This window comes from Petromyzon marinus, unplaced genomic scaffold (genome assembly GCF_048934315.1).
Source record: "Petromyzon marinus isolate PM22_M1 ecotype Great Lakes invasive population unplaced genomic scaffold, UKy_Petmar_22M1.pri1.0 PM_G_Scaffold_76, whole genome shotgun sequence".
NCBI classification, from domain to species: domain Eukaryota; kingdom Metazoa; phylum Chordata; class Hyperoartia; order Petromyzontiformes; family Petromyzontidae; genus Petromyzon; species Petromyzon marinus.
The window spans coordinates 728381-751228 of record NW_027423031.1 but is presented as its reverse complement, the minus strand read 5'-3'; the positions used below and the strand labels follow the sequence as shown (position 1 = coordinate 751228).

The following is a 22848-nucleotide window of genomic DNA, read 5'->3' as shown; positions in this document are numbered from 1 at the left end:
AATTCAGGCAAGATGGGAGGGCCCATTGGGTGTGGCCGGCCTGGTGGAATCGCAAATGAAATGTTGAATTTTAGCCTCCTTGACGATCACAGAGATGCCGATGCCTATGGAGTACATTTCAATGGCATTATTGGCCAGCTGGTATCATGGTCTACGGCAGGGGTGGGGAACCTTTTTTCTGCCAAGGGCCATTTGGATATTAATATAACATCATTCGTGTTATATAAACAAATTAATTGGTGATAGTTAATAGTACAAAGGTAGATTGCCAATACTGCTAAATAGGCCACATTCTGGTTGTGCAGAGTCGACAAGAGGCATGGCAACCATAGGAAGAGACCTTATGACAGATGCTCAGGACTGGATGGGCAGTGGAGTCACCAGGAGCAGCGTGATCCAGCTGTTCCCCCGTGTGTCACACAAGCCAACCAACCCTTGCCAGCACATCCTGAGCAGGTAAAATTGCATCACAGACTTAACGTGAAAATGTAAATACTACATTTAATATGCACGTTTGGTAAGAATATGATAAACCACGATTGCACGCGCGGTTTAAGGTTTAGTTCCAAAGAAAGCAATGCAATTATGATTATTCATAGAATTTAACAACAGTTACCTCGTTATCACTGTTCTGTATCTGCTGTAACTACTCTTCGCTTGAACCTCACCCATTGAACTCTACACATATAATAATAATAGGGTTTTCCCCCTTTTTTCTGGCAACAAAACTGAAACCTTTTTACAAGGATTCATGTCTACTGCATTAATCACAATACTTGCAGTCAAAATGCAAACAAAACACATACTATGATAATATGATGCATTGTCCTTGAAACTGATTGGTCCACACCAGGGGACGGCTTTCTTTTGAGCCTCGACCCAATTGGTGCTCGACCAGATGACATCAAAAGGCTCAAAAGAAAGCCGTCCCTTGGTGTGGACCAATCAGTTTCAAGGACAATGCATATATTATCATAGTATGTGTTTTGTTTGCATTTTGACTGAGGACAATGCATATATTATCATAGTATGTGTTTTGTTTGCATTTTGACTGCAGGTATTGTGGTTAATGCAGACATGAATCCTCGTAAAAGGGTTTCAGTTTTGTTGCCAGAAAAAAGAGGAAAAACCCTATTATTATATTTTGGTACTGGCAAAGGAGGTCTAAGGATGTAGATGCTCTACACACATGTTGAGCGCTCGGTTTACCGGACTGTTTCATCTCATCCACGCTCTGCATGCGCTAACCACAACAACTCCCTCTTTGCTTCTTTCTTCTTCCCTCGCTTGTAGAAGTCTCGTGGTATCAACGGCTGTCGCCACGATGACATCTTGTGTTTTGACACGATTGTGATTGGAGGGCGATGTTTAAGTGCTTACTCTTTTTTGACATCTCAGGTGGCATGCGGTGTGAAATCCTACGGTGATTCCAAAAGTCGCATGTTTTTTTCTCCAAGTTCCACTAGGTGAGACAAACCAGTGCTTTAAACAACGGGCCCAAACACCGGTGCAGTATTATCGTATTTAACGTTCTTATACAGTGCCTGCCCCAGCGGTAGTGGGTTTTTTCCCCCGCTTGTTGTAAAGGTCCCGGGGTTAGAATCTAGCAGACTGTCCTGGATATTACTGCCAGGCAATGAACTGCTAAGTACGACACGCCGTCTGCTTCGAAGAGGATGCTAGAAGAGCCCGTGGCATTGTTTTAAGATGAGTTGGCCATTGCGTGCCGGAGTCAAATTTGCAAATGACAGTCCTGCACTATTGTACGCCGTATATTGAAAGGCTGAATTTCCCGTGGGGGTAAGAAGTGAAACGCTTAGTGACGGTGCTGTTGTTACGAGTGTGTAACAGGGAGTTCATTGAATCTTCAGACAGTGATTGTACTCGGTTGTCAAGAAATTGCCATCCGCCACAGTCGGTTCGTGACCTTGTGCAATGTGTCAATAGTGAGGAAGGGAATCAAGGCATAGTTTATACATTCCAAATGTTAGGATTTATTGTATTCTAGATCGGGTTACCGTCCTTCTGTCTGTCGTCGTGAAGCATGTTTAAAGAATCCGTCCGCGTTGGTGCCCTATAAAAAAAATATTGAGGGAATTGCACGTGAGAGAAAATGAATCAGAACAACCCACCCTCCCATATTAAACATGAGCAACCCTCACAAGTCCAGTCATGAAGCTGGGTGTAATTACCAGCGAAGCGTCACAGTACGCAATTTGTAAATGTTGTGCATTTATCAATGGTATGAGTTTCTTGGGTTAGATCGCAAAAATGTAAATGTGTCGTTAAACCCGCCACCACCCGACACAGCCAACTAGTAAGGTTTGTCACGTAAACAGAACGTGCCAATTCGTTACTAGTACAGCACGCCGGTGTGTTGCAGAGCAAATCCACAACATTAACAATCTGAGTACGACGTTTCGCCAGTGTTCGCGACCAGCATCATCAGGCGACAGCCAGATTTGTTCTGTCCTCCTGTCTCCACAAATCTGGCTATCGCCTGATGATGCTGGTTGTAATTACTGGCGAAACGTTGTACTCAGTTTGTAAATGTTGTGGGTTTACTCCACAACACACCCGGTGTGCTGTGCAGGTAACGAGTTGGCATGTTCTGTTCAGATGTCATAGTTTTCATAGTTTCATAATTTCATTATTTGGTATAGCCCTGTGAGCCATTCGGCTCTTGAAGTGATTTTGTGTATGTGCAAACAGAAAATCCAGGAAAAAACATTCCTGAAATAGCACTGCACACCAACGCTGTGTGCAAAAATCCCAGTGGGATGCAAGTCAAACAAAAACAAGAAAACTTAGATTAGGGCATCAGTCTAACTCCGTACTACAATAAACAAAAACATTACCAAACCCAAAAACTTTTAGAAATCACCAAAATAAAGCCATAAATGCAATGTAACAGTGATCATAGGAACTGTGACCGAATTTTTAACAATAAACTACATAAATAACATGTAACACCAAACCCTAGAGCCACAGCTATGTCGGGTGGTGGCGGGTTTAACCACACATTTATATTTGCGCGATATAACCCCCCCTCCAAAAAAACCTTACTAGTACAGCACGTTGATGTAACGGAGAGCAAATCCACAACATTTTTAATCTGAGCACGACGTTTCGCCAGTGATTACAACCAGCATCATCAGGCGGACGGCCAGATCTGTGCATTTACTCTGCAACACACCGGTGGGCTTAAGTATGAACTAATTGGCACGTCTTGTTTACGTGACAAACCTTACTAATTGGCTGTGTTGGGTGGTGGTGGGTTAACGACACATTTATGCGATCTAACCCAAACAAAAACCTTTCTACTGTATTCATAGCAATTGGCGCCCCCTATTGGAGTGATGTATTTTTTGACCGATGTTTTCCTGGGTTAATAAGTATAGTGACTATAGTCTATATGGTGAATAATATGGCCTACTGTGAGGGTTTTTTTTAAAATTGACGCACTAATTGTAATGCTGGTCGTTGTTGTTCGACATTTTAGTGTACAACAAACGGAGGACGCTGAGGATGCTATGAAGAACTTTCTGAAAATATTTAGAGGGATTTTCTGAGTTGGTAAATTGATTTTGAAACGTCTGACCGAGGTGTTCTAGCAAAATTGCGTCACTTATATTCTTTACGGATGGTCTTCATCATAACAGCAATTTCCTTACCTGCAACACAACTTGTATAAGTTAATGTTTTTTTTTTATAATGTAGTTTATCTAATAAAAACATTTCACGGTTGGTGTTGCATATCTAATCCTCTGATCGTATTACCAGTTTCAGTAAATGGTCAAGAGATGTAATGTTCCACAGTTGTGAAAATAAAGTCAAAGTTTCAAAATACTTTTGAGCGCCGAACGACGCCTCTGAAAGGTTTTTAGCCAGCGGAAGGACAAAGAAAATCCTTCTGTGATAGCGGAGGCGGCGGGGAGGGGGGACTGTAGACACAGCTCCTGTATGGGATGGAGAGTTTCTCCAGCGACCTAGGGGAAGAGGAGACGAGGCCACATGGTGGGAGACTGTGACGCAGATCTGAGAGAGGTCGCTGTTGTACAGCAGCAGCAGCGGTAGCAGCTGCGGGGATTGACGGGAGGGTAGAACGCGTTGGAACCTGTGCCAGGCTAGGTGCAGGAGGTCACGGGACAGACCCAGCAGGTGACATTAGTTGACTCACCGAGATGACTGGCAGATGCACCACTGTGCCAGGCTAGGTGCAGGAGGTCACGGGACAGGGCCAGCAAGTCACATTAGTTGACTCACCGAGATGACTGGCAGATGCACCACTGTGCCAGGCTAGGTGCAGGAGGTCACGGGACAGGCCCAGCAGGTGGCATTAGTTGACTGACCGAGATGACTGGCAGATGCACCACTGTGCCAGGCTAGGTGCAGGAGGTCACGGGATAGACCCAGCAGGTGACATTAGTTGACTCACCGAGATGACTGGCAGATGCACCACTGTGCCAGACTAGGTGCAGGAGGTCACGGGACAGACCCAGCAGGTGACATTAGTTGATTCTTTAGCACCCATGCAGAACTGCCATAAAGTGGCGGTGACGTGACCACAGCGCTTGTGCCAGGTTAGGTGCACTTAAAGTGCACACTTTGAGGCCACGTGAAGTATCGAAGGCTCTCTGCGAGCCGGTCACGGGACAGACTAACCGAGATGACTGGCTGTTTCACCACCTGTGCTCCCCATTGTGCCAACTCGCTGTATTTTATCCGCCCAGTGCAACGCTCGTTGTTGTGAACGTCGCTTCTCCAACCACTGCTGTTGTTGGGAGGGCGACTGCCTCTACTGCCCAGTAGCGTTCTTCAGGAAACTCCTCCACAGAGCCCAAGCTTGGCACCGCTGGTCGGCAAGTCCACTCAGCTCCAAATACTCCTGTGCCGCATCAGTCCATCCCTTCTCATAGTTTCATAGTTTCATTTATTTGGTATAGCCCTGTGAGCCATTCGGCTCTTGAATCGGGTGCAACGCAAACAAACAAAAAAACATGAACAAGAAAACATCTTAAAGTGACTTTGTGCATGTGCAAACAGAAAATCCAGGAAAAAAACATCAAAATATTCCTGAAATAGCACCGTACACCAACGCTGTGTGCAAAAATCCCATTGGGATGCAAGTCAAACAACAACAAGAAAACTAAGATTAAGGCCATCAGTCTAACTCCGTACTACAATAAACAAAAACATGGTCAAACCAAAAAACTTTTAGAAATCACCAAAATAAAGCCATAAATGCAATGTAACAGTGATCATAGGAACTGTGACCGAATTTTTAACAATAAACTACATAAACAACCATGTAACACCAAACCCTAGAGCCACAGCTGGCTGCATGAGTTACTCCACAAACAACAGGAGCATCGGTCGGAGTATCAAATTTTTCAATGCACCTTTAAGATCAGCACGCTAAATCACAAAACAGATAATACTTTGCAGCGGTCATCCGGAGCGAAACATTTTATTTTATTTTAGGCCACTGAATAGCAGTGGCAAGCTAGGGGTGTACAACTCCTCTAGAGCAGTTTTGAGTGAATATCTCATAGGTAGCGATTCAAGTTGCAGTTTATTGGCAATAGCATTCCAGACCCTGGGGGCATCAATAGCAAAGGCCCTTCCTCCGGGTTTTTGTACGGGCAATAGGGAATGTGAAGCCGGTAGATGAGCAAAGACCCGAGGTCAAAATTTGTTCAAATGTGTTCTTTGAAACAGAGAGGAGATCCAGCAGCAGGCAGTCTGCGGGTTGTTTGGTTCTCCAGCTCATGGTGCGAACCCCTCGCCCACAACAGGGGGGGAAGGGAGGGGAATGAGAAGGGAGGAGCCGGAAGTGAGGGGGGGCGGGGTCTGAAGTGAGGGGCGAGGGGGGGGCGGAGGTGAGGGAGGTGACGGGGGAGAGGAGGGCCGGAAGCGAGGGGGGGAGGGTGGGAAGGGCGGAAGCGAGGGGGGAGGGGCATAAGTGAGGGGAGGGCCCGGGGGGAGGGTCCAAAGAGAGGACGAAAGAGGGGCCGGATGTGGAGGGGGGCCGGATGTGGGGGAGGGGCGGATGTGGAGGGGGGCCGGATGTGGGGGAGGGGCGGATGTGGAGGGGGTGAAGTGAGGGGGAAGGGCTGGAAGTGAGGGGGAGGGGCTGGAAGGTGGCGTCCTAGCTAGGTGCTGTCCCTGTCTCTCATCTCTCTGCGTCATCTCCCAGCTGCTCGGGACGTCTCCTGGGCTCCCGGGCGCTCCAACAGAGGTCTGACTCCACCACTCCACCACCCTCCTCCTCCTTCCCTCTCTCTCTGCGCTGTCTCCCACGCAGCCGCTGCCGTCTTTGTCTCCCCTTGCTGCTGTGGCCACGGCCCCGAGATCTGTGTCAGTGTGTGTCTGTGTGTGTGTGTCTGTGTTTGTGTGTGTGTCTGTGTCTGTCTGTGTGTGTGTCTGTGTTTGTGTCAGTGTGTGTGTCTGTGTGTCTGTGTGTGTGTCTGTGTGTGTCTGTCTGTGTGTGTGTGTGTCTGTGTGTGTATCTGTGTGTGTGTGTCTGTGTGTGTGTCTGTGTGTGTGTCTGTGTTTGTGTCAGTGTGTGTGTCTGTGTGTCTGTATGTGTCTGTGTGTGTCTGTGTGTGTGTCTGTGTGTGTCTGTGTGTGTATCTGTGTGTGTGTCTGTGTGTGTGTGTCTGTGTGTGTGTCTGTGTTTGTGTAAGTGTGTGTGTCTGTGTGTCTGTGTGTGTCTGTGTGTGTGTCTGTGTGTGTCTGTCTGTGTGTGTATCTGTGTCTGTGTGTGTGTGTCTGTGTGTGTGTCTGTGTTTGTGTCAGTGTGTGTGTCTGTGTGTCTGTGTGTGTCTGTGTGTGTGTCTGTGTGTGTTTGTGTCAGTGTGTGTGTCTGTGTGTGTGTCTGTGTGTGTGTGTCTGTGTGTCTGTGTGTGTCTGTCTGTGTGTGTCTGTGTGTGTGTGTGTCTGTGTGTGTTTGTGTCAGTGTGTGTGTCTGTGTGTGTGTCTGTGTGTTTGTGTCTGTGTGTGTGTCTGTGTGTTCGTTTGTGTCAGTGTGTGTGTGTGTCTGTGTGTGTGTCTGTGTGTGTCTGTGTGTGTGTGTCTGTGTGTTTGTGTCTGTGTGTGTGTTTGTGTCAGTGTCTGTGTCTGTCTGTGTCTGTGTGTGTGTGTGTCTGTGTGTGTGTCTGTGTGTGTCTGTGTGTGTGTCTGTGTGTGTGTGTGTCTGTCTCTGTGTGTGTCTGTGTGTGTGTGTCTGTGTGTGTGTCTGTGTGTATGTGTGTGTGTGTCTGTGTGTGTGTGTGTCTGTGTGTGTGTGTGTCTGTGTGTGTGTCTGTGTGTGTGTGTGTGTGTCTGTGTGTCTGTGTGTGTGTCTGTGTGTGTGTGTGTGTGTCTGTGTGTGTATGTGTGTCTGTGTGTGTGTCTGTGTGTGTATGTGTGTCTGTGTGTGTGTCTGTGTGTGTGTCTGTGTGTGTGTCTGTGTGTGTGTCTGTGTGTCTGTGTGTGTGTCTGTGTGTGTGTGTCTGTCAAAACAACCCCCTACCTCCTCGCGGGGCCGGCGGGCAACTCTGTCGTGGACAGTGCTGTGGGGGGAGATCCAATTTTGATTGGCTCCTCCCCTCATGGCATATGTGTCCACCACAGGGGCTAAACGGGGGCTCTGGATGGGTGCGAGGGGCTGGTAACCCCTCCATCTTCAATTAATTACCACGAAACCACGAATTAAACTGAAATATGTAACTAATAAGCTTGTGCCGGAGGCCCCGGGGGGCCAGGCGTCTATGACGTCTCCTGGCCAAACCCCATTTGGCGGAGCCAGGAGATTGAATACCTACCCTCGGGGCTACTCCAGAAACAACGAAAAGCCACTATGGGTGGCCACGTGGAATGTTCGAACGCTCACTGCAGAGGAGAGGCTGCCACTCCTCTGTCGGGAGCTGGACCGGTACCGGCTGGATCTATGCGGCATTCAGGAGGTCCGGTGGTGGGTGTACACCCAGGACCCCATTCCAACCTAAAGTTTCCTGGTCTCAGTTATCTGATGAAAGTTGCAAGCGAGAATTTCATCATCGCTTGCGGCTGGGATTGGCATCGTCCCCGACTCCTGATGTCGAGGGTAAATGGGCGAGGTTTAGGACTGTGACTCATGCAGCTGCAATGGCTGCTTTGGGTATGCGGTCCAGACCTCCCCAGAGACCCTGGCTGACAGAGGAGGTGTTCAGGATGGTTGATAAAAAGCAACAGGCCCACTGTCATCGGCTACAGAATCCCACGTCAGAGAATGAGGAGGCTTGCCGCAGCCTTCGCTCGGAGGTTCGGAGGGCCGTGAGGCGCTGCAAGGATGGGTGGTGGTCGCGGGTTGCTGAGGAGATAGATGCTGCCTCAGTGGCCCATGATCACAAATCTCTATTTAACTCCATCAAAAAGTAACCTGCAGCGCCACACCTATTACAATCATTAGGAGAAAAAACGGTGATCCAATCTCCGACCCCCAGGAACAGGTTCGCAGATTTGCTGAGCATTTCTGTGAGGTCCTGGGGGAGGGAAAATCCCTCAGCCAGGAAAACATCGTGGCACAAAATGAGGATGACCCTGCTGAGGCTGCGGTGCCTCAAATATTGGAAGAAGTCACCCCCTGTGAGTGGCTGGCTGAGGTGCCATCTGCTGAGGAAGTATTGAAGGCGATCAGGAGTCTGAGACCAGGAAAGGCAGCGGGCAGAGATGATCTCCCAAGCGAAATGCTGAGGGAGGGTGGCGTTTGTGCACAGACTGCCCTATATGACATCATAACAACAGTCTGGACCACTGGACGGGTTCCGCAGGATTGGAAGGATGCCCTGGTGGTCCCCCTTTTTAAGAAGGGGGACCGCACAGACTGTAACAACTACAGGGGCATCTCACTCCTCAGTGTGCCGAGAAAGGTCCTGGCAAGGATTATTCAGCATCGCCTTGCCAGGCACGCTGAGGAGAGGCTTGCGGAGCCCCAATGCGGTTTCAGGAAAGGGCGGTCCTGCACAGATGCCATATTTTCTGTCCGTCTGCTACAGCAGAGGTGTAGGGAATTCCAACAAGACCTACATCTCTGCTTTATTGACCTGGTCAAGGCCTATGATACCATCAGTAGGCCTGGGCTATGGGTCGTTCTTTGTGCTTTTGGAGTACCTGACCCTCTGCTCACGATCATTAAGGACCTTCATGATGGTGAGCGGGCCCGAGTAAAACTGCGTGGCCAGGAGTCAGAGCCATTCCCTGTACACCTTGGGGTGCGACAGGGATGTCCTCTGGCTCCCACATTATTTAACATCTATTTTGACCACGTAGTTCGTGAAGCCTTCAATAGCTGTACCGGGGGAATCTCCATATGGTACAGATATAATGGGAGGCTAATCGATGCCCGGGTGCGGTCAAGGGATGTCTCCCTATTGCTCAACCACGTTATGTATGCTGATGATTTGGTAATAGCTGCTCAGTCAGAGGAGGAGTTGGAGATGCTGCTGCTGAGACTGGAGCGTGCCACTAAGAGGTGGGGCCTTACCATCAGCCCCACCAAAACTAAGCACCTGCCTGGGTATTTTGTACCATCGGACACTCCACCCCCACAACTCCCAATCGGTGATGGGGCAGTTGTGGAGAGAGTGGAGAGTTTCCCATACCTGGGCAGTGTGCTTATGACTGGCTCCAGTTTAACAGCAGAGGTCTCACTCCGAATCAGTCGAGCGGCAATATCTTTTCATCGGTTGCGTAACGCTGTGTGGAAGCTACCTGGTCTGTCGCTCCGCACTAAGCTTCATGTCTTCTCGGCCACGGTCATTCCCTCCCTTCTCTACGCTTGCGAAACGTGGACCCCCCTGGTGGAACATCTTCGCCGGTTAGAAACATTTAGGCTGGCCTGCCTACGATCCATCCTGGGTTTAACCAGACTGGATTGTGTGAGGAGCTCACAAATCCTTGAAAGATCTGGGCAGGGTCCCATCGGTGAGCTCTTCCGGCAGGCAAGGCTGCGATGGCTGGGTCATGTAGCCCGCATGCCCAGCCACCGCATGCCGAAACAGCTTTTGTTTGGCCGGATTGAGGGGGCTAAGCGGGCGCGGCACGGGCTAGAGAAGAGATGGAGTGATGTGGTACAGGAGGACGTGGAGCTGAGTGGACTTGCCGATGACTGGTACCAGCGGTGTCAAGATCGGCCTCTGTGGAGGAGGCTCGTGAAGGATGCTACTGGGCAGTTGGAGGCAGTCGCCCTCCAACAACAACGGAGGGCGGAGGAGCGACGCTCACAACAACGAGCGGAACGCCGGGTGGCTAAAGCACAGCAGGTTGACACAGTAGGGGGCACAGGTGGTGCATCAGCCAGTCATCTCAGTCAGTCGACCCGTGGCACCTGGGTCTGCCCAGTGACCTCCTGCCAGCGGGCGTTCGACACTTCACGTGGCCTCACGGTGCACATAGCCTGGCACAAGCGTCGTGGTGATGTCACCGCCACTTAGTGGCGAATGTCGGTTGTTATTGTCTGTGTGTGTGTGTGTCTGTGTGTTTGTGTCTGTGTGTGTCTGTGTGTGTGTTTGTGTCAGTGTGTGTGTCTGTGTGTGTCTGTGTGTGTGTCTGTCTCTGTGTGTGTCTGTGTGTGTCTGTGTGTGTGTGTCTGTGTGTGTCTGTGTGTGTGTCTGTGTGTGTGTCTGTGTGTGTGTCTGTGTGTGTGTCCGGTGGACCGGTTCTGGCTCCTGCCACCATGAGGGGTGGACAGTCCTCTACTCGGGGCAGCAGACTGCCAAACAACAGGGTGTGGCACTTCTTTTGAACAAAAGAATGAAGGGGGCGTGGGAGCGTGGCGGTGAGGTGTGGGAAGCTGTAAGCCCCAGGCTACTTTGGGCTCGCCTTCCCATCAACCGGAGGCGAGGAATGGTGGTCGTGGTTACTTATGCCCCCACCGAAGATGAACATCCATGGAGGGATGCAGGCAAAGCCGATGAGTCAGATGCCTTCTATGACCTCCTGTCACAGGTGCTGGCTAAATTGGCCCCTCGGAAAAGAGTCATCATGTTGGGTGACTTCAATGCCCGAGTTGGTCATGATGCTGGCACCTGGTCTGGAGTGATTGGAGGGCATGGGCCAGATCAGCTCAATAACAACGGTAGGAGGCTGCTAGATTTTGTGCAGCCCATGGGCTTGTAATTACCAACACGCTGTTCTGGCATCGGCACATCCACACAACATCATGGATGCATGCCGGGTCCACACAAGAACATCTGCTGGACTACATAGTGACGGACCAGCGGATGCGAGCCCATGTCCTTGACACCAGGACCTACCGTGGAGCTGATCTGCCCTCTGACCAGCGACTTGTCATCTGTAAGATGCGCCTGCCATTCTTCCACTCCGGTGGTGGGTGTACACCCAGGACCCCTTTCCAACCTAAAGTTTCCTGGTCTCAGTTATCTGATGAAAGTTGCAAGCGAGAATTTCATCATCGCTTGCGGCTGGGATTGGCATCGTCCCCGACTCCTCCTGATGTCGAGGGTAAATGGGCGAGGTTTAGGACTGTGACTCATGCAGCTGCAATGGCTGCTTTGGGTATGCGGTCCAGACCTCCCCAGAGACCCTGGCTGACAGAGGAGGTGTTCAGGATGGTTGAGAAAAAGCGACAGGCCCACTGTCATCGGCTACAGAATCCCACGTCAGAGAATGAGGAGGCTTACCGCAGCCTTCGCTCGGAGGTTCGGAGGGCCGTGAGGCGCTGCAAGGATGGGTGGTGGTCGCGGGTTGCTGAGGAGATAGATGCTGCCTCAGTGGCCCGTGATCACAAATCTCTATTTAACTCCATCAAAAAGTAACCTGCAGCGCCACACCTATTACAATCATTAGGGGAAAAAACGGTGATCCAATCTCCGACCCCCAGGAACAGGTTTGCAGATTTGCTGAGCATTTCTGTGAGGTCCTGGGGGAGGGAAAATCCCTCAGCCAGGAAAACATCGTGGCACAAAGTGAGGATGACCCTGCTGAGGCTGCGGTGCCTCAAATATTGGAAGAAGTCACCCCCTGTGAGTGGCTGGCTGAGGTGCCATCTGTTGAGGAAGTACTGAAGGTGATCCGGAGTTTGAGACCAGGAAAGGCAGCGGGCAGAGATTATCTCCCAAGCGAAATGCTGAGGGAGGGTGGCGTTTGTGCACAGACTGCCCTATATGACATCATAACAACAGTCTGGACCACTGGACGGGTTCCGCAGGATTGGAAGGATGCCCTGGTGGTCCCCCTTTTTATGAAGGGGGACCGCACAGACTGTAACAACTACAGGGGCATCTCACTCCTCAGTGTGCCGGGAAAGGTCCTGGCAAGGATTGCCAGGCACGCTGAGGAGAGGCTTGCGGAGCCCCAATGCGGTTTCAGGAAAGGGCGGTCCTGCACAGATGCCATATTTTCTGTCCGTCTGCTACAGCAGAGGTGTAGGGAATTCCAACAAGACCTACATCTCTGCTTTATTGACCTGGTCAAGGCATATGATACCATCAATAGGCCAGGGCTCTGGGTTGTTCTTCGTGCTTTTGGAGTACCTGACCCTCTGCTCACGATCATTAAGGACCTTCATGATGGTGAGCGGGCCCAGGTAAAACTATGTGGTCGGGAGTCAGAGCCATTCCCTGTACACCTTGGGGTGCGACAGGGATGTCCTCTGGCTCCCACATTATTTAACATCTATTTTGACCACGTAGTTCGTAAAGCCTTCAATAGCTGTACCGGGGGAATCTCCATATGGTACAGATATAATGGGAGGCTGATCGATGCCCGGGTGCGGTCAAGGGATGGCTCCCTATTGCTCAACCACGTTATGTATGCTGATGATTTTGTAATAGCTGCTCATTCAGAGGAGGAGTTGTCGATGCTGCTGCTGAGACTGGAGCGTGCCACTAAGAGGTGGGGCCTTACCATCAGCCCCACCAAAACTAAGCACCTGCCTGGGTATTTTGTACCATCGGACACTACACCCCCACAACTCCCAATCGGTGATGGGGCAGTTGTGGAGCGAGTGGAGAGTTTCCCATGCCTGGGCAGTGTGCTTTTGACCAGCTCCAGTTTAACAGCCGAGGTCTCACTCCGAATCAGTCGAGCGGCAATATCTTTTCATCGGTTGCGTAACGCTGTGTGGAAGCTACCTGGTCTGTGGCTCCGCACTAAGCTTCAGGTCTTCTCGACCACAGTCATTCCCTCACTTCTCTACGCTTGCGAAACGTGGACCCCCCTAATGGAACATCTTCACCGGTTAGAAACATTTAGACTGGCCTGCCTACGATCCATCCTGGGTTTAACCAGGCTGGATTGTGTGAGGAGCTCACAAATCCTTGAAAGATCTGGGCAAGGTCCCATCGGTGAGCTCCTCCGGCAGGCAAGGCTGCGTTGGCTGGGTCATGTAGCCCGCATGCCCAGCCACCGCATGCCGAAACAGCTTTTGTTCGGCCGAATCGAGGGGGCTAAACGGGCGCGGCACGGGCTAGAGAGGAGATGGAGTGATGTGGTACAGGAGGACGTGGAGCTGAGTGGACTTGCCGATGACTGGTACCAGCGGTGTCAAGATCGGCCTCTGTGGAGGAGGCTCGTGAAGGACGCTACTGGGCAGTTGGAGGCAGTCGCCCTCCAACAACAACGGAGGGCGGCGGAGCGACGCTCACAACAACGAGCGGAGCGCCGGGTGGCTAAAGCACAGCAGGTTGGCACAGTAGGGGGCACAGGTGGTGCATCAGCCAGTCATCTCAGTCAGTCGACCCGTGGCACCTGGGTCTGCCCCGTGACCTCCTGCTAGCGGGCGTTCGACACTTCACGTGGCCTCAGGGTGCACATAGCCTGGTACAAGCGTCGTGGTGACATCACCGCCACTTAGTGGCGAATGGCGGTTGTTGTGTGCAAGCGGATGCCTAAACAGCTAGAGAAGAGATGGAGTACACAGCAGGCGTCAGGTTCGGGATCGAATCCACGACCTCCTGTATACCAGGCGAGGGAGTCAACATTTTATTGATTGGCTGTGTCGGGTGGAGGAGGGCCCGAACGCACACACACGCGCGCGTCCACAAGAGATCTTGACCCCAAAAAAAACAAATTACGAATCGTCTTCTCGGGCGGCATCTTTGCTCCCTTATACACCGCAATTGATGATGCTATCCAGGAGGGCACGGGACGGATGCGCGTTTGTTTTTTCTCGAGTGCCATCGAGAACTCGTCTCTCGGCAGCGCGCGAGGAACCAACGCAACTGCCGTGGCCTTCTTAGGAAATGCGTCCTCATGGACATGACCTCCGAACAAGTGACCGATTGACATTTTACAACGAAAATAGATGAACGCTGTTCGAACAGAGGGCAGTAGTGATAATAACGATGTGATTCAGTTCACCCGGGGGGGAATTCCTCGCCGAGTCTCAAGGCTCTTATTCAAGAAGGGGTTTGTGAGATTTTTGCACACAGAGTTGTAATAAGTTTTTTTCTTTTCTGGAAGATTTGCTGTTTTATCACAGGATGTTTCCGTTACGCGTCGTCGCTTTAAGATGTTTCTCTGTTCATATTTTGTTTGTTGCGGTTGCACCCGAACTCAAGAGCCGCATGACTCACAGGGCTATACACCTAATAAATGAAACTTGAAACTTGATTGGACTTGCCGATGGCCGCTACCAGCGCTGTAGATGTAGATGCCACTGGTTCTTCACGTTCTGCAGATGCAGATGCCATTGGTTCTTCACGTTCTGTAGACGTAGATGCCACTGGTTCTTCACGTTCTGTAGATGTAGATGCCACTGGTTCTTCACGTTCTGTCGATGTAGATGCCACAGGTTCTTCACTTTCTGTAGATGTAGATGCCACTGGTTCTTCACGTTCTGGAGATGTAGATGCCATTGGTTCTTCACGTTCTGTAGACGTAGATGCCACTCGTTCTTCACGTTCTGTAGATGTAGATGCCACTGGTTCTTCACGTTCCTGCGATGTAGATGCCACTGGTTCTTCACTTTCTGTAGATGTAGATGCCACTGGTTCTTCACGTTCTGCAGATGTAGATGCCATTGGTTCTTCACGTTCTGTCGATGTAGATGCCACTGGTTTTTCACGTTCTGCAGATGTAGATGCCACTGGTTCTTCATGTTCTGTCGATGTAGATGCCACTGGTTCTTCACGTTCTGCAGATGTAGATGCCACTGGTTCTTCACGTTCTGTAGATGTAGATGCCACTGGTTCTTCACGTTCTGCAGATGTAGATGCCACTGGTTCTTCACGTTCTACAGATGTAGATGCCACTGGTTCTTCACATTCTGCAGATGTAGATGCCACTGGTTCTTCACGTTCTGCAGATGTAGATGCCACCGGTTCTTCATGTTCTGCAGATGTAGATGCCACTGGTTCTTCACATTCTGCCAATGTAGATGCCACCACTGCCATTTATTGTGCATGGAGGTTGAACTTACGACTCTCATTCCAAACGGGCAACTGGACAAACGGGATAGGTTTTTTTTTATTATCTCTAAAAGTCCTGAAGTTGAATGTTTGTAAGTAGAGTAGTGCCTGTACAAACACGGGTGAACGTTTCCCCGCAGCGGCGTCGCTGAATTAGACCGGCGGCCACGATGAGCTGGGGCTACCTCACGCATCTGCTGGAGGAGGTTCATCGGCACTCCACCTTCCTGAGCAAGCTGTGGATCACCACCTTCGTCATCTTTCGCGTCGTTCTCACGACGGTCGCCGGCGAGTCCATCTACTACGACGAGCAGGGCCGCTTCTCGTGCAACACGGCGCAGCCCGGTTGCGAGAACGTCTGCTACGACAGCTTCGCCCCGCTCTCCCACGTCCGCTTCTGGGTGTTCCAGATCATCGCGGTCGCCACGCCCACCATCCTGTACCTCGGCTTCGCAGTGCATCGCATCACCAGGTACCGAGGTTCTCGGAGGGAGTTTTCACAGTGGGGGGGGGGGGGGGGGGGGCTACGGTGGAAATTTGAATGGCTGCCCGCAGTTGGAAATGTTTTAATTTGTTTTTTAATTAGGTTGCGCCGTCGTTTTGGTCACGAGTTTGAACGGTGAAAGTGCCGGCAAGGTTTCCCCTTGACTTAGGAACGGAGTTCCGTTCCCGAGCCCCCCCGTCGGTACGTCCGAACGGCTAGTTCAGTTCGGGAGGGCGAATGTGCGCTGTGTTTAAACACGCACACGGTCAGCGTCGTAAAATATTCTGCGATTCAACAGCAAAAAGGGAAGCATTGTTAAACTCTTCAACAATAAGAAATATAATACATTTGCATGCGATATTATAATTGCACATGTATAAAAGGCAAAGTTGTGAGTATGTGTCTGTTCAAAATGTTTAGCGTACTTCCCGACATGCAACAAACTTGAAATTTGCCATGTGGGTACTTTCCATACTGTACACCATGCAAACATAAAAATACACTTATTTTTTTGGGGGGGGGGGGTGGGGAAATGACGATGAAGTGTGGCGAGAATCGATATCTGGTGAGCTTTGTGGTATCGATTAAACGGGAATAGGCTGATTCTAAAGAAATCTACAACCTTCGATTCCTTTGCGCGATCTAAAGAATCGAATCTTGGCGCGCGAGCGTACGTTTTTTTACGCCGCGCGTTGGCTTTCATTTTAGTTTTTACGAATGAGGCAATGATCAAAGTTTTTTTTTCCACTTGTATATGTTATGTTTTTAAGTTTTGAGAAGTGTTTCAATATATGTTTTCCCCCGGGCAACGCCGGGTGCTTCCCGCTTAGTAGTAAATAAAGCGTCAAATTTTAAAGGAAGGTAAATATTTTAACTTACCTCGAGTCCCGACGCTGGCTCGCTCGTAGCGAGGGGTGAAACTTCGACGCCGCCGCCGCCGCTCTCTGTCGTGGTAGGATCGAGTACAAGCGAGACGAACAAACCAAGCGAGCCAAGCGAACCGGCGGCCCCGACCGCGTGGTTGAATGCACGGAGAAAGAGGAGGAGGTGGAAGAGGAGGTGGAGGGTGAAGAAGACGGCGAGGGGAAGCAGCACAACGAGCGGTGGAGGATCAAGACGGACGGCCTGATGGTGGCCTACACCCTCCAGCTGCTGGCCCGCACGCTGGCCGAGGTTGGCTTCCTGGTGGGGCAGTACCTGATGTACGGCGTGGAGGTGGCCCCGCGCTTCAAGTGCGTCCGTGACCCCTGCCCGAATAGCGTCGACTGCTTTGTGTCGCGCCCCACAGAGAAGACCGTCTTCCTTCTGGTCATGTACGCAGTCGCCGGTCTCAGCCTCCTGCTCGAACTGTCCGAGATTGCCTACCTGGGGCTGGGCACCATCCACGACTCGCTGAGCGGGAGGCACCGGCCACGGAGCAGGTGGGGGGCCTCGCCGGCGCGGTTGGCATTGCGTCACGTAAACTAAACGTGCCGGGTCGCTACCGGCTCGACACTCGCCGGCTGTGTGTCAGAGAGCGACCCCCAACTACGCCGACAATTCGAGTTTCCGTGACGTTTCGCCGATGATGACAACAGCAAAAAAACATCATGGGACCTCCCTTGCCAGTAACAAAATATAAGAATTGGTTTTACCCTTTCTAGTAATAAAACAGCTGTGTGAACATGATAACACCAAACGTAAACCTCTTGCAAGGAATCATCTCACTGCATTGGCCACGCACACGGTACTTGTAATGAACATGCAAACAGAAAAAAAACATGCTCTGGTAGTCTACGAGATGATGATGATGCATTGTCTTTGAAACTGATTGTTCCACACCAGAGACAGCTTTCTTTAGAGCCTCGTGTGTCTCACCCCGAGCTGTCAATGTCTTCGTAGTGGCATTGTCCTCTCATCTAACACTGTTTGAGACTAGGCTCTAAACAAAGCTGTCTCTTATTCTTGGTTCTTTCGGTAAAGTCACGTGGAAGGGAAATAATAACTGTTCCGTCAGCTTCCCAACCGCTATATATAGATGTTGTGTATAGTTTATAGTGTAGTGTATAATGTAGTGTATGTGTTGATATCTATGTATATAGATGTTGTGTATAGTTTATAGTGTAGTGTATAATGTAGTGTATGTGTTGATAGCTATGTATATAGATGTTGTGTGTAGTGTATAGTGTATAATGTAGTGTATGTTTTGATAGCTATGTATATAGATGTTGTGTGTATTGTATAGTGTAGTGTATAATGTAGTGTATGTGTTGATAGCTATGTATATAGATGTTGTGTATAGTTTATAGTGTAGTGTATAATGTAGTGTATGTGTTGATAGCTATGTATATAGATGGTGTGTATAGTTTATAGTGTAGTGTATAATGTAGTGTATGTGTTGATAGCTATATATATGCTGTGTGTAGTGTATAGTGTATGTGTTGATAGCTATGTATATAGATGTTGTGTGTGTAGTGTATACTGTACAATGTAGTGTATGTGTTTATAGCTATGTATATAGATGTTGTGTTTGTAGTGTATAGTGTAGTGTATGTGTTGATAGCTATGTATATAGATGTTGTGTTTGTAATGTATAGTGTAGTGTATGTGTTGATAGCGATGTATATAGATGTGTGTAGTTTATAGTGTAGTGTATGTGTTGATAGCTATGTATATAGATGTTTGTAGTTTATAGTGTAGTGTATAGTGTAGTGTATGTGTTGATAGCTATGTATAGATGTTGTGTGTAGTGTATAGTGTAGTGTATGTGTTGATAGCTATGTATATAGATGTTGTGTATAGTTTATAGTGTAGTGTATAATGTAGTGTATGTGTTGATAGCTATATATATAGATGTTGTGTGTAGTGTAGTGTATGTGTTGATAGCTATGTATATAGATGTGTGTGTAGTGTAGTGTATGTGTTGATAGCTATGTATATAGCTGTTGTGTGTGTAGTGTATACTGTATAGTGTAGTGTATGTGTTGATAGCTATGTATATAGATGTTGTGTGTAGTTTATAGTGTAGTGTACAATGTAGTGTATGTGTTGATAGCTATGGATATAGATGTTGTGTTTGTAGTGTATAGTGTAGTGTACGTGTTGATAGCTATATATATGTTGTGTATATTTTATAGTGTAGTATATGTGTTGATAGCAATGTATATCGATGTTGTGTGTGTAGTGTATAGTGTAGTGTATGTGTTGATAGCTATGTATATAGATTTTGATTTAAAGCTTTTGTGACTGCAGTAATTCATATTCTTAGCTCTTTCGGTAAAGTCACGTTGAAGGGAAACAATAAAATAATAAAATATATATAAAACAATAAAAATTCTCACGACGTTTCGACCATAACACAAACGGTCGTCATCAGGTGTGTCGGTTTGCATAAATTTTTTTATTTTTTTACAGTGTCTTTATTCATTTTAAGAAAAACGTCAGCGCCACGCGCAGCGATTTGGCAGTTTATTTAGAAGGACGAGTCCATCTATGTTCTGAAAAGAGGAGGGGGGAGACGAAAAATTAATGTATGCTGTCTGAAAGCCACTGTAAGCGTGAACAATCAATTAAGACCTGACATGGTTAATCAAATCTTTCCAATGATTGCTAAGCCAGAATCCATCTTCTCGGTTGGAATTGTCTCTGTGCTTGTATATGTGGATAGCCTCATGAACGAATCTCTCATGGTAGCCAGATGGCTTACAAAGAACCTCTGTCTTGGAAAAGTCAATGTCATGTGAGCCTACTGAATTATAACAATGATCTGCCACGGCCGAGGTGTTGGTCCTACGGTGTTTAAGGTCTGCTTTGTGTTCACGGATGCGGTCCGAGACGTGGCGTTTGGTTTCTCCAATGTAACTACTACCACAGAGGCAACTTAGTTTGTAGACACCAGGGTACTGTATGTCCGGAATCACTTCTTTTACAGACGGAACCAGATCACGGATTTTATGTAATGTGTTGAAACGGACCTGGATCTTGTGTTTATTCAAGATTTTAGAGATCTTTTTTGTGATCGCCGCAATGTAGGGTAAAGTGATGGTTTTGAAAGGCTCCTCAAGAGGGTCCTTCATGGTTTCAGTGATAGCTTTGCGGATTGTATAGTCGGAGTAACCATTAGCCTTAAGAACTTGGTGTACGTGCTTGAGTTCACTGACTATGTGTTCCTGGTCGGATATGCATTGGGCTCTATGGTACAGAGTCTTGATGAGAGAATTCTTCTGTGATGGATGGTGGTGGGAATCCGGTTTTATTGTTTTATATATATATTATTATTTTATTGTTTCCCTTCAACGTGACTTTACCGAAAGAGCTAAGAATATGTATATAGATGTTGTGTGCACTATACACTGCACTATACACTGCACTATACACTACACTATACACTGCACTATACACTGCACTATACACTACACTATACACTACAATACACTGCACTATACACTGCACTATACACTGCACTATCCACTGCACTATGCACTGCACTATACACTACACTATACACTGCACTATACACTACACTATACACTGCACTATTCACTACACTATACACTATACACTGCACTATACACTGCGCTATACACTACACTATACACTACACTATACACTACACTACACACTACAGTACACTATAAACTACACTATACACTACTATCCACTGCACTATACACTACACTATGCACTGCACCAGACACTACACTATACACTACACTATACACTACACTATACACTACACTACACACTACAGTACACTATACACTACTATCCACTGCACTATACACTACATTATGCACTGCACTATACACTACACTATACACTACACTATACACTGCACTATACACTACACTATACACTATACACTGCACTATACACTACTATACACTACGCTATACACTACACTATACACTGCACTATACACTACATTATGCACTGCACTATACACTACACTATACACTACACTATACATTGCACTATACACTACACTATACACTATACACTGCACTATACACTACGCTATACACTACACTATACACTACACTATACACTACTATACACTACACTATACACTGCACTTTATACTACTATACATTACACTATACACTGCACTTTATACTACACTATACACTGCACTATACATGCGATATAACCAAAAAACCCTCTATCATGGAGAGTGTATATATATTTTTTGTTAATGAAAATACTCTTATTGAAATTCGACTCGTTTCTAGGGTGGCAGATGCTGTCGAGCCGGAGTCCACGGCGGGTCCCAGAGCGACGTCACCATCGGAATTGTGGCAGCTCCGTGACGAGGTGAAGGAGCTTCAGACGGAGCTGGGGGCGACGCCGAGGGCCTACCAGGAGCCCCCCGAGCAGGCCGCTGGCGGCGCCTCCCACGGCGTGGACGCGCCCCACGACCTGCACGTCTTGATTTAGCGGGATAGTTTTACTCTCGGGCGTAGGTTATCGCTCAAATCGCTTTTTGCCATCCCACGTTCCATTTACTCGGCCCCCCAATGCCCCGCCGCCGTTTTGATCGTCTCGACTTTGGAGGTTTTCTTGACATTCTTCCGTCAAGATTCAATCGGAGGCGACCGTTTGCGCTTTTAAGATTCGAGCGGCAGAGCGCGGGCACCCCGCTAACGCGCTCGCGACGGCACGGGGGGCACGCCAGCACCCAGCCTCGTGGCTCGGGTGATACGGCGCTGGGTTTGTAACCCAGAGCATTTAGAGTTCAAATCTCCTTAGAACGCGTTTTGTGTGACATCGTGGCTTTCGCATTCGGCCAACGTATAAACGCACGAGTTGGGGGGAATGTTTGCGTGAGGGTTTGTAATCAATATGGAGGTGTGTTTTGATTAAAGAAACCCAAATATTTTTGTTACTTTAGCTTACTTCTTAATTTGCGTGAGTTTCTGTTGTCATTTTTTGTTAAACTTCCTCACTCATCAGTGGACAAGAGGGCCCGAGTTTAGCGGGCACGTCGTTATTATACCGTAACAGCCTGCTCCGATTTATATTGACAAAACAAAAGGCGTTTAAGGTGTTGGCTATGCCAACAGTGGATAACCTGGAGTTCTGCATTAATTTTGTGCAGTGTTTGAAAGCTATTATTCATCATTAGACCTCCTTTGCCAGTACCAAAATGTAATGATAGGGTTTTTCCCCTTTTTTCTGGCAACAAAACTGAAACCTTTTTACGAGGATTCATGTCTGCATTAACCGCAATACCTGCAGTCAAAATGCAAACAAAAAACCTACTATGATAATATATGCATTGTCCTTGAAACTGATTGGTCCACACCAAGGGACGGCTTTCTTTTGAGCCTCGACCCAATTGGTGCTCGACCAGATGATGCCAAAAGGCGTACAGCTCAAAGACAATGCACTCATTATTTTGATAGTGCATTGTCTTTAGCAATCAGGTTAACTTTACATTTGGTTGACATTGTCGCGGCAGAAAAAAAAAACAGTCATGTTATCTACAAGGTCCCAATCAGATGTGGACATTTTATCTGTTAATGCTAAGTGTGATTGTAAGAGACATTTGTCTAAATTATCAAGTTCAAAACGGAGCAGTCTTATCCTCTCTGATATTAGCGATAGGCTAGCTTACGAGAAGTGACAGCGGCAGATGCGAGTCTAAATGCGATCGGTATTACCTTAGTTGATACATTCGTAATGAACTGCACAAGAGGTCAGAGATGAGCACGATGGTCAGAGCTACTTTAACTACAGCAGCTGCTGGACCTTACGATGTGCTCTGATGAGGATTCGTGTGAACATCGTGACCGCAGGAGGCAAATGATGACTGACCAGCACTCGGTTTGACCCCGTGGTAGACACAGTGCACCACGGGTGGATGACATAAGTGGTGGGGAACCACAAATAGCGTGGAGTGCTGACCATAGCTGCGTTGCACGTTGCTCGATGGACATTTTCGGAAAGGCGATGACAGATGAATCAATCTCTGTCCAATTTGCCGGTAAT

The 22848-nt window shown here is 48.3% G+C and overlaps 2 protein-coding genes across 2 annotated transcripts in view; both read left to right on the top strand.

Annotated features, from left to right (window-relative positions):
* LOC142920795 (putative ATP-dependent DNA helicase HFM1) overlaps positions 1-3849 on the top strand; it is a 46574-nt gene extending 42725 nt beyond the window's left edge. Inside the window, exons 34-36 of the mRNA XM_076062879.1 lie at positions 306-456; positions 1399-1466; positions 3503-3849. Of these exons, the coding sequence (XP_075918994.1) occupies positions 306-456; positions 1399-1466; positions 3503-3572 (289 nt within the window). The 3' untranslated portion in view covers positions 3573-3849. The remainder of the gene's footprint in view (positions 1-305; positions 457-1398; positions 1467-3502) is intronic.
* Positions 3850-6132: 2283 nt separating this feature from the next.
* Positions 6133-21747, top strand: LOC142920794 (gap junction gamma-1 protein-like). Its single transcript, XM_076062878.1, has 4 exons — positions 6133-6241; positions 15536-15867; positions 16836-17300; positions 21090-21747. The coding sequence occupies exons 2-4, from the start codon at positions 15566-15568 to the stop codon at positions 21292-21294; spliced, it is 972 nt and encodes a 323-aa protein (XP_075918993.1). The 5' UTR covers positions 6133-6241; positions 15536-15565; the 3' UTR covers positions 21295-21747.
* Positions 21748-22848: the final 1101 nt, after the last annotated feature.